Source organism: Ursus americanus, chromosome 29 (assembly GCF_024610735.1).
Source record: "Ursus americanus isolate L20-20 chromosome 29, mUrsAme1.1.p, whole genome shotgun sequence".
NCBI lineage: Eukaryota > Metazoa > Chordata > Mammalia > Carnivora > Ursidae > Ursus > Ursus americanus.
In genome coordinates this window covers 7,991,073-8,003,297 of record NC_142155.1, presented here as the reverse complement: position 1 = coordinate 8,003,297, position 12,225 = coordinate 7,991,073, and the positions used below count along the sequence as shown (strand labels likewise).

The following is a 12,225-nucleotide window of genomic DNA, read 5'->3' as shown; positions in this document are numbered from 1 at the left end:
GAAGAGCTTTGCTTCCTGATACACTGTTCAACCTCCCCGAAACAATCAGTCACTTGCCCCTGTATGTGATCTGTGAGCAGTATTTTAAGGGCAGCTGGAAGCAAACCTGTCTTGCTATCACTTTGACTATCAGTCAGGCGTGGCTTAAATGTGTTTTACTGATTGTGTTTTGGATTTCGATAATAAGCAGCTTATTCTGCAGAATGTACCGGTCATCAAGTACACGATTCTTCTCTGTTTGAAACATGGGTGTGTGTTGGTTCTCGATGTTGCCTCTATGCCTGGATTCTGGTGACCAGTGAACATGCCTGCCTATGTTTTCAGAATTTTAACACAGTGGATACAATTTACCTTGAGAAAGCAAACCATTTCTCTTGAGATCTGTACATTTTTAGTTTTTAATTTCCTTCCCAATCTCGATAGTTAAATTCTTCATCTTCTCCAGCCAGTAATTCAGAATCTCTTTTCTTGATTATCTGGAAGAGAAATCGTTTTAAGAGCTTAAGAAATGCCCCTTGAGGTCAAATCCATACTTCATTCCAGTGTCACTTCTGCTGGTGTTTGAAAGAACCTGCTTGCTATTTAGGATATCTTCTTTGAAGGGTTTCGGGATGCCCTCCAAAATATTCCTCACTTTATAATGTCGTAGGAATGTATTCCATGTCTTCTTAGACCCATTTAGACTCTCAGGCTGAGCCTGTCATACGTCAGCGGGGCAGACAAGACATGATTACTCCATGCTGCTGCTTCATTTGAAATGAGCTCCTCAATTCTACCTGGGACTTCAGGGTTTATTTGGTGTTTGCTTCATCCCCAACATTTTCTTAATATCAGATCTGGTGTTTCGTTGTCATTTTGTGGCTCAAGTCTCAACTTTTCCTGTCTTTCTAATTTCTTTTGTTTCAGGAAATCAAAATGGCTCACATTCTTCCCAGTGTGCACCCGGATACGTGAAATTATGATCAGCCGTTGGTGTGCTTGTCTCAGTATCCTTGACTGTCTGTTGATGGGGATAACTTGTTTCAAGTACAAGCTTAGAGGTGTTTGTTTCCACCCAATTCTATAGATTTCAGAGCAGGCACTGGCTGATTATCACTCACTTTTACCATCAAAGATGGTATAATTTTTTTGAAATTTTTTATTTTAGACTAAAAGTCCAAGGTACTTTCTCAAAAGTTATTTTTTAAAAATCTCTATATTTAACCGGTTATAGATAAGTTATTTCCCTTTGTAAGACAGTTATTTTAGTAAAATAAGTTGGATGAATAATTTGAAAAAGATATCTAGGACACTGGAAGGAACATTCATCTGAGGATGAACTTTTAGGAATTTTTGAAGTTACTTCATTGTTCACAAATTATGTTTCCTCTATTTCTCTACATATTTTTGCTTTAGCTCATTGTTTGAAATCAAAAGAAGATATATTATAAGAATATGCATAAAAATTATCCAGGAATATAAATTATTATGAAAATTGCAACCTGTTGCAATGCATTTGATAAACTGCACGTATATTTTTATAAGAAAAGGTGAATAAAAATACTTGGATCATTCCTGGGTTTTTTTTTTTTTCTCTATACATTTCAGTTAATGCCAGCCTTCTGTCTCTGTCTTCCTCACACCAAGGAATGCATCTCACCCTTCCCTCCCCCCCCCCGACCCTTGTAACACTAAATTAAAAAGCTTGGCAAATAAAGGAAAAGGGTTCGTACTTATCTTTATTTAAAACAGGAGTCAGACCTAGAAATGTTTTAAATTTTCTTTAAAATTCAGTAACCAAAACCAGCACATGAAAGTGTTATTTTACCTTGTTATTTTGCTGATGTTGGAACTTTTTGACACTAGTTTTGTATGCTTGATTTTTAGAGTGACCTGACGACCTACAAAAGAAAGCAAAAACATGGTATCCTATTTCCCGGGCTTATCAACATTAATAGCGACCACAGTTTTCTACTATGTTAGCTTTAAAATTAATATGACGATGACAACGGGTGGCCTATTTTTGCAGGTGCTTTCCATTAGAGCTGGAAGAACGAGGCTGTCTGCATCCGCCCCTGAGTTCCGCCTTCGAGTTGCGCACTGTTTCTTAGGCAGTGGTGGCAGAAGGATTGAACAAAGCTCGTGGGAAAGATGAGTGATAACTTCATCTTGCGAAAAGCGGAGTTATTACTTTTTTTGTCTTATTTTTAAAGTCAGGTTCTGAGTCGTGCTTGCTGAAAAACAACTGTGCAATGACATGTGTTCATACAGTTTAAAAATAAGTTATTTCAAAACATGATGTACATAATTCCAGACTTTTTAATATACATATCATAGAATTTCTGATGATAGTATATACACGTTTTGCACCTGCCTTTTCCCTCTTTACATTCTAAGATGGATATAATATTTGGGGAATACTTTCTGACATATGTTCCCTTATCTGTAAATGGTTTTCTTTCTCCCAACATTCTGTCCATTATAATTTCAGGGAAAGGCGGAAAGAGTATCACTCTAGGAAGAAGGAAGAGCCTATCCGGGAGGTGTAGTTGAGGACAGTTCCTTCCTTCTACCACCAGCTAAGGCAGAATTTCTGGTTCCTACTTACCTGTCTGGGTGACTTGGAGGCTCAGAGTGCTAAGGGATGGGTAGGTGCCTGCGGTCAGAGCTAAGAGATCACAGGTGAGGGAAATATGGGGATAGAAACTTTCCAAAGGACCTGGTGAGGCAAGAAGAGGCCTCCGCCCCCACTCCCCAGACATTTAGACACCACCTTGAAGAAAGGAAGGGAAGGGAAAGGATTTTGGGGCCTGACTGAATACTCCATGGGAACTGAGTTGCCTAAATTGATTGCTCCAACTATTAATCAGATGAAGTTTTAAAAATTGGATTGGACTGTATTAAACTTTAACCCCTCCCTGTCTTGGCTCCCTCCCTGCCAACCCTTCCCCATCTAGTGGAGAAAGTGCTCATAAGGGGGTTAGAAACAGCTACTAGAGATAACACAATGGATCCCTCCCCTGTCTGAAGTGCAGCAACTGAGTAAATCTGGGATCTTGCTGTAGTTAAGACAAGTACTTCCTTATTAAAATCTCCTCATAGACGTCACTTTGCATCAATATTTCCTTAATCTGGCTCTTGTATTTGGAAATAATTTTCATCATCATAAAAAACATCGCAGAGAGCACATTAGGCCTATTAAATTAAAGGACAAAGTGAAAATTTTTAGATCCGGGGAGGAAAAGTCATAAATAGATCTGGATTTGCCTTTTCTGTGTATGTATAATGATAATTGTGATTAATAAAAGTAAAACTCATTAAGCTAAGAAAGAGATCTTTGAAAATGAAAATTTTGTTTATTTTTGGGAGAATTTTTACCAAGTTCCTAATATAACTGAATACGTACATAGGACAATTAAAATTTAAGGAAATGAAAAATATATGGAGTATATTTGTGAGTACTGAATTGAGGAAAAGAATAGAGGGAAAAACAAAGGTGAAAACTGAATGATGACTTGGCAGTAGAATGGCCAAACAAACTGAAAACGGTCCTCGTGTTTCCGTGGACTCATCTCAGAAGGCGCCCGCCCTCAGTATAGTTTCCCTACCTCTTCCTTCACTTTCAGGTAGAGCAACGAAAATGCCGCCGAGTTTACAATGCTCTAGAGAGTGCTGCTTTCAGTGCTGACACTTTAGTGTTGCTGGCTGATTTGCTTCTGAGTTTAGGTTTAACTGCCAGGTGGCTTGGGGGGCCGCCTGGGTGGCTCAGTCGGTTACATGTCTGTCTACAGCTCAGGTCATGATCCCAGGCTCAGCGGGGAAGCCTGCTTCTCCCTCTCCCTCTGCCTGCTGCCGCTCCCCCTGCTTGTGCTCCCTCCCTCCTCTGTCAAATAAATAAATAAAATCTTTAAAAAAAAATGTCAGGTAGGGACTCTCAGGTTTTTCCTTATGGGGCTGCCCTTTGTTGATAATCAACAAAGCAATAATGCTAGCGACAGAGCAGGTTACCCTGAAGAGCATCTGGTTTATTCCTCACCTGAACCCATGAATGTATTCCTGTTATCCCCATTATATGGATGAGAAATGTGAGGCCTGAAGTTGCTTCAGGTCACAACTAGTTGGCGTGGAGCTTGAGTTTTAACTTGGGTCTAACTCTAAAGCCTCTGGTCTTTTTTTTTTTTTTTTTTAAGATTTTATTTATTCATTTGATAGACAGCCAGCAAGAGAGGGAACACAAGCAGGGGGAGTGGGAGAGGAAGAAGCAGGCTCATAGCCGAGGAGCCTGATGTGGGGCCCGATCCCAGGACCCTGGGATCACACCCTGAGCCGACTGGGATCACACCCTGAGCCGAAGGCAGACGCTTAACGACTGAGCCACCCAGGCGCCCCTAAAGCCTCTGGTCTTAATCACCGTCTTCATCTACGGTTGATGAGGTCTTAAACTGTCATCTGATCCTCCCGTAAGTCAACCGTAGAGTCACATAAATGCTGGCATCTGTGAGGAACAGGAGTGGGTGGCAGGGATCCGGGGGGGCCCTCAGCACCACTGTGCTTCGGTTCTGAGGTGCTCATGGGGGCAGTGGGGTTTGTCCTCATGCCGAGATCAGGGTTTAACATTTAACATTGAGCAATTCTACTCATTTCCATGGTTAACTGGAATAGTGGCTGAGAGTGACTGTCATTCCACATGTCTGCTGTGCTTTTCCCTACATATTTGAGTGAACCATACAAAACTGCCAATATTTGGTGATTGGTTACCGATAAAATGGTAATGCCATATAGTTGAACCTAATAATCTTCTAAGTATACAGTTTTATTATTAAATTATTACCCAAACAGGATCTATTATTCTGCAGTTTACTTCTCTCATTTAATAAAATGTCTATTTTTAGCTCCAGTAGAGCTATGTTCTTGCTTTTAACCGCCGTGCTCCACGGTGACCACTATTTCTCCACAGACGCGCTGTGCATTGTTTCACGATCAAAGCAGTGATGTTGTGAACATTTTTATGAACATATCTTAGTGCACAAATGCAACTATTCTTGTAGGAATAGTTGTCTTAAAAGAGTATTTGAATCAAATTTAAAATTTTATTGATACAAATATTTCTTGGAAAGAGGTTTTTTCTGATTTACTCGTCCAGGCGCAATGCTTGATCAGACCAGTTCTCCCTGACGTCACTCACACTGGATGGCATTAACATTTTTACCGAACTCATGAGTAACATGATATCTCTTGATTGTTTTTGGATTTCCCTAATGATAGTGAGACCGAACGCATCTTTTCCTCCGTTCTCTTGGTCATCTGGATTTCTTCTGTGACTCGCACTTCTGTATTCTTGGCCCATTTTAATATTTGCATATTTGTCTTTTATTGTAGGAGCTCTGATGATTATGAATGTTCAACCTTTATGATATAAGATAGGCTATAAATATTTTTATTATTTACATTAATATGTTAATTTTATTTATGTTAATTTTATTTATGGGGACTTTTTCCAGGTGGAAATCCTCTTCTTAATGTCATCTAGAATTGGGGTCTGAATTAGGGAAGGCTTTTTTAGCTCAGGATTATAGACGTGGTTTTAAAAATAGTTTTCCTCATACTTTCAAAGTTTTCATTTTAGGTTTCAATCTTTGTTACAGAATTGATTTGTGTACAGTAAAAAACTAACTTAATTTTTTTTCTAAATGGAAGGCCAATTGTATTCTAACCATTATTGACCAGTCCATACTTTCCCTACTGATTTAAAGTGCTTGTTAAAATACATTCTCTATAAGGGTCTATTTGGGGCTCATATATATTTGTTCTGTGTATTTATTGTCTACTTAGTGTTCTAAGTGTTATTTTAAGTATTGCTATCCTACAGAGCAACCTCTCCATCATTGTACTTTAAGAGTTTCTGTTGTACCTTTTTATTTCCAGAGGAAATTTAGAACCAGAATGTCAAATTCCATATAGAATCCTGTTGGGATTTTAATTGAGATTAACTTGGAAAAGATGACAGCATTATCATAATCCTCACTCGCTTGAATGGATACTCTTGTGCTTTATGTTCTTTGTAAAGATGCTTTATAAACATTTTCATATACCCTTTGCAGTAGCCCAATAGGTGGGTTTTATTAGTCTCATTATCCAATGAGGCAATTGAGATTTTTAAGATGTAATTGGTCCAAGGTCACTTGATTAGTAAATTGCTAAGCCAAAATTTTTTTAAAGATTATTTATTTATTTATTTATTTATTTATTTATTTATTTATTTATTTATCGGGCTGAGCAGGGAGCCCGATGTGGGGCTCAATCCCAGGACCCTGGGATCATGACCTGAGCTGAAGGCAGATGCTTAACCGACTGAGCCACCCAGGCGCCCCTAAGCCAAAATTTTAATCACTATTTGTCTGATTCTAGAATATTGCTTCTTAACCATCACTGGGTTAAGTCATTGTCTTTAAAGTGTTAATACTTTGAAGGAACATGTTTCATTAAGAGAAAGGCTGAATCTCTCTATCTTCTTGTTGATGGAGTAAGCAGATGGCCACGAGCTCCCTGGTGGGAAATTAGAGACTGTGGCCACTAGAATGAGTAGGAGGACCGTAAAAACAAACACAGGATGATCTACCGAAGATGTGGGTCTAAGGTGATGACCACTGAGAAGATGGTCAGGTGTGTGTGGTGGGAAACTCTGGACTGGGAAAGGCGAGACGGGCTCGGGAAGGAGCCCTCCACAGGCGGAGGGCTCAGTGTGGACTTGATCTGGGTGTCACAGGACTTGGAGAAGAGTTAGGAGCCTCTGTGTTCCCTGATCATTCATAGTACCACCTACACCCTAAAGTCTGGCTCGTGAAGGAAGGCCGATTATATCTCGCCTCCTTTTCCCTCTTCTTAAGAGCTTCTCTTAACCTTTCTGTTGAAAATAAAGGATTCATAAACATATCATGTCTATAGAATAGACCACTATGTAATCATTAAAAATGATGGTACAGAAAATATTTAGTGACATGGGGGAATGTTCTACTTAGAAAAAAGCTGAGTATGAAAGAAGAAGCCAGTCTGATTCCATTTTGCTTTAGGACATTCTATGGAAACATTCTGTGTAAACATGTGCATCAAAAGATAAGAACTGTTAATATGATGAATATCACATGATTTTTCTTTCTCATAATTCTCTGTATTTTCCAAATTTCTCATGATGAAAGCTATATTTACAAATAGGGGAAAAACAAATATTACACACCCCTCAGCACCAATTAAGGTAGGAGACCATGTGGTATTTGGTCTTGAAGCCGACACAGGCTCTTTTTCCTTCCCTTATTAATGAAACACTGTTGAAAGGCCAGAGAAGTGGTCTCAAAGTGTGGTCCTTGGACCGGCAGCAGCAGCCTTACCTGGGCCCTACTCAGACCTACTGCATCAAAAAAGAGCTTAGCAGGGCCCGGCCATGTGTTTTAAGAAGTCCTCCTCTGGGAGATTTTGATGTTCATTGGAGACCGAGAACCAGGGGTTTAAAGGAACATATGCATTCATTGTAATGATAGGTTTCTCAAAAGCAAAAATAACAGATTGCTGGGTCTATAAAGTGACTGTGCTCGACCTACCTGCACGGAGCTCCCTTTCCCTGGATGACCTCACATTCCTCCGCGGGGCCACAGAGGCCTGGGTCCCTGTGGTGCTGGCGCCCCTGGCTCTCGGGCCCTGGTCTGCAGCGACACTCTGCTTCCTCGGTCTGCTCGTTTTTTACACACTCGGCAAATTCACCGCAGGCCAGGAGTTTGCAGGGATCTGCTTGATAGGCTGTAAGAGATGGGCAGATTTTAATGAATACGTGGATGCCCGAGCAGTGAAACTGGCCGCAGTCAAAGGCTAGAGACCAAAGATACTTGGCGTCACTCCATTTCGGAGTGGGCTGTACAGCAATGATAACAAACTGGAGTGAAACGTGAAATGCACATTTCTGTATCTTTGCGGTCATAGACACAGGTGATAACATATTTATTCTGAATATAATGATGTGCAAACGTGGTTGGGCATCAGAACCAACTAGAGGCCTTGTTACAACACAGGCTCCTGGCCCCATCCTCAGAGTGTCTGAGGCAGAGGGCTTGGGGTGGTGACTGAGAATCTGTATTTCTAGGGAGGTCTCAGGTGATGCTGTTGCATCTGGAGAGCACATTTTGGGAACCGCTGCATTAGAGAATTGTTTTGTTCGCCAGGCTTTTAAGGTAAGCATTTTCTGCAGAGATGAGTTGTGCAAGTATATATTTAAGATCAGGTGTACCTTATAAAGTAGTCAAGTAGTCATATATGTGGACGCTTTTGAGAACTCAGGACAATCTCCTCATTTAAAAAGTGTCTTTCTCTTAGACCCTTGCTGTTCCTCAGGCCCTAAGGTTAGAGATCTTTCCTTTGGATTAATCGTTTTTCCCCTATTAAAGTTCAAATAGAACTCTAGTCTCCGTTTTTGTTTGTTGTTGTTGTTGTTGTTTTGTGTTGATTGTTCTCTAATATTCTAAATTCTGTAGCATTGTCTCAAATTTTTTGTAAAGTGGATTATAAATCAAGAGAATCTCAGAATATTTAGCTCTAGGAGGCCTGTGGCCCCTGCCAGCTTTCCCGTTTTTTTTTTTAACTTAAGATTTTATTTATTTGAGAGAGAGAGCACACCAGCACGAGCCAAGGTGAAGGGCAGAGAGAGAGGGAGAAGCAGACTCCCCGCTAAGCAGGGAACTAGATGCAGGGCTCGATCCCAGGATCCCGGGATCATGACCTGAGCCGAAGGCAGATGCTTAACCGACTGAGTCACCCAGGCACCCCTTTCCCCTGTTGTTATAGGTGAGCACACTGAGTTCTCAGGCAGAGAGAGAATGGTCTGAGTCCCCACATGCTGATGGCAGAACCAGAACAGGCCTCTGGTCCTCAGACCATTGTTCTATCTGCCCTGGAAGGGATTCCTGTTGAATCACCGTGGTCATTTATCCTTCAGATCATTCCTTCAATAAGAACCTATTCTGTGCAAGGAGCTAGGGCACAGGTAGCCATGAATAAAGCTGCTCTCCCAAGAAACCTAGGGGAAGGTAAGAAATACAGACAGATATTCCTATATGAAAAGCCCAGTACCTTGTCTAGTATAAGAGCTCTAAAGATGAGCTCTAAATATAAGTTAGAGAAGAGGTCATTGTTTCATTTATTTGAAGCGAGGGCATTTGTACTGCAAAGACTATGAAAGGCATCCAACTGGACCCAGCAGCATGAGACACAGAGGTGGGAAAGCAACAGATATGAGAAGAGACAGCCCGGGAGGCTCACTTTAGAGGTAGCAGATACTCATGGACCGGAAGGAAGGGAACCAAGACTGGAAAGATAAGTTAAGGCCAAATCATGGTAGGTCTTGAAGGCCGTGCTAAGGAATTTGAACTCTATAGGCAAGGGAAAGCTGTGGAGGATTTCTGGGTGAGAAAGGTCTCATCAGAAGATATGTAAATAGCACTGTCAGAATAAGGATGATTTCAAGTGATCATCTGTTTCCGTATTTCCCAAGTGGGAACATTTGCAGAACTCTAATTCAGCAGGACTTAATAGGTTTTATACTAAGAAGAGATTGGTGGCTAAATAAGCTTCCCCCCCCCCAAATGCAGGGTGAAATAAACGTAACAGGTTTCTCTTTCCCTTGTTTCTCTTTCTCTCACTTCCCTCCAAACTTATCCCCTTCTCTTCTTACTTTTAAATTTCTTAGGGTCATTAATAAGCTAATGTCTATTGTGAATCTTCAAGTGGAGAACATAGTCAGCGGCTTTGCCAAGTTTGCTGCCCACAGAAGCTCTGCATAGGGACACTGGGGGACACGGCATGGGATGAGAATTCTAATGAACCCTTACTCACTGCCCCAATCCAGCGCCTCCTAGTGGTGACAGAAATGATAGGGAGGGAGATGAGCACCGCGAGACCCAGCGGCGGGGGGTGGGGGGCAAGAGTAGGGCCTGGAAAACCCGCCTTTGGGTCTCCCAGCAGGTAGACCTGCTAAAAGACTTCACGTGAGTTGTATTTCTCTGCAGCATTTACGGGCAAGCAGGCCTGACTAATGTGAACTGGCTTCCTCTGCTTGAAAGTTCCTAAAGCTGGCCATGTTACGGGATCCTTATCGCTGTTTAGAAAATGACTCAAATTTACCCCGACAACCCAGCCGATTCACAGCCAGGGCCTGGTTTAATAAATAACAGCTGTCAGCAACCCTACACTCAAGACTTGTAGTCTTGATAACGGAAGTCAGGGGGGAATAGTCGGAGCTCCACTTCCTTCTCTCTGCAGCAGAGAAATACATTAACTAGGAAAGCTGACGGAATGCACAGATTCCACCCCCCTAAAGAGTAACAGTACGTGTGTGATAACCAAATGAGTTTCCCATTAAAAAAAATATTAGTTTTACTGTCATTTCCTTCAGCCCAGCCAGGCGTAGTCTAGGCACCAGTAAAGCCGAACAGAACACAATAAGGCAACATTGGAGAAATAAATTTATCCACATGTGGGGGCCCTGGACCAGATATATTTGAAGAACAAAAGCACCTAGTTTATAGATAACATGCTTTCCCCATGTTATTTATTCAGGACGAGCTCGGTTTTTGTTTGCTGTGTGTTTGCTGGGTACACTTTCCTGGGTACTAAGTCAACATTCATTGTTTCAACAAATATTGACTTGGCCCTTCAAAATCTTCAGCACTAAGAATTTCAGACCAACTAATTGCTTTAGATTTTAATTTTATCCTTATATAAAGTTTTACATTTTAGATACAATGTTAGAACTGAAAAGTATCTTCGAAACTTCTCAGAAATTTGCTCACTTTGCAGATGAAGCTGAGTTGCAAAACCCAAGGCTGTTTGGGCGGGGCCTGTGTGAGGGGCAGTGCCAGGGAAGGAAAGAGCCAGGAGGGGGAGCTGTGGGACCAGGCCTGAAAAGGCAGTTGCCGTTAATTAGAATCGTTCACAGAAGAGATCATATTTGGAAATTTAATTTGTGAAGCACTCCGTACTGCTTCATTATACTTCAAAAACACTTTGCTAGGTGCGTTGATGGCCCTCTGCTTGCACACCGATCTTGGAGGGGCACCTACAACTTCGGGCTTCAGGCGAAGACTGAGAAATGATCATGAGGAGGGGGAGGCCCCTCGGAAGAAGAGACTGTGCAACGGATGAAAGTTTAGTCGAAACTTCTGAAGTGAAGCTTTCCCTATCCTGTTATCGTGTTCTTTCTTTGTCATATCCCAAAGACATTTCTCCTTAGAATGATGGACTCATTCACCAGTCACTCAAGGCCATATGACTATTTGCCTCCTCCTTCACACATCCCCAGGGCTTTGCACAAAACAAAATTTGCACAAAATCAGTCTGAACTTCCCCTCTTTGCTCTTGATTTGGTCCATACATTATGTAAACATTATGTAGCAACAACCTGCAATGCTCTGAACAGTCTGTAGCTTGGAAAGAGGGAAGACAAAGAGACTTGAGATCAATAGTTGCTTAGGAAGAGTACAGCTGAATGCCATCTTCTAGGAGAGTACTTTCAAGTCATAATCAAGTTGTGTGTGGATTTGACGAAGTGAAGTCCTCACGATTGGTACAGAGACTAGTTGGTCTAGAATTGCCTTAGCTTCCTGGATTTGCTTAAGCCCTTTTGAGCACATTATTTTTATGGCACGATAGAGAGGTTTCTTCATGAGCCTTACCACACCCACCAAACATCTATCGTTTCGGGTAGCCTCTGGGATTACAATAATTGCTTGCCGGCAAATGAATTAATCTTCTGTCCTTAACGTACTTAAGAAGCGCTTCTACGCAGCGAATATGACAATCTCAGTGTAGAGGCAGTCCAGGGCGCTTGGCCTTGGTGTGTCGAGCTGGGTCAGGAGCTGCTCATTTGCAGCCGGTGGGAAAGTTCCAGGTCCATCCTGGCACCAAGAGGTCCTGGCCTCATCCTTAGCTTCCCATGTGGATTCTGGAGGTAGTCGAAGCATTAATGTCATTCTGGTTCAGGCCTTGCCCTGACGGAGCCTTAGGGATCCCGCTCCGGAACCTCCAGCTGCACCAGCAGCGCGATGACAGTTATTTGTAGGAACAGGGAGCTCGCATTTATTGAGGGCCATCTGGTGCTTGGCAGTGTGCTCGGCACTTCAAACATGTCTTCATTAATAGTCAACAACCACCTTCCAGAGTAGATATCACCGGCCTCCTTTTCATAAACGAGAAAACCGAAGTCCA

The 12,225-nt window shown here is 41.8% G+C and overlaps 1 protein-coding gene across 3 annotated transcripts in view; it reads right to left on the bottom strand.

Moving 5' to 3' along the window:
• Window positions 1-398: 398 nt before the first annotated feature.
• IMPG1 (interphotoreceptor matrix proteoglycan 1) overlaps window positions 399-12,225 on the bottom strand; it is a 124,233-nt gene continuing 112,406 nt past the window's right edge. For all 3 annotated transcript variants that reach the window (XM_087856942.1, XM_045803982.2, XM_045803993.2), the window contains 3 exons: window positions 7,575-7,770; window positions 1,808-1,880; window positions 399-476 (listed from right to left, as the gene is read on the bottom strand). In XM_087856942.1, the coding sequence (XP_087713068.1) occupies window positions 399-476; window positions 1,808-1,880; window positions 7,575-7,770 (347 nt within the window). The remainder of the gene's footprint in view (window positions 477-1,807; window positions 1,881-7,574; window positions 7,771-12,225) is intronic.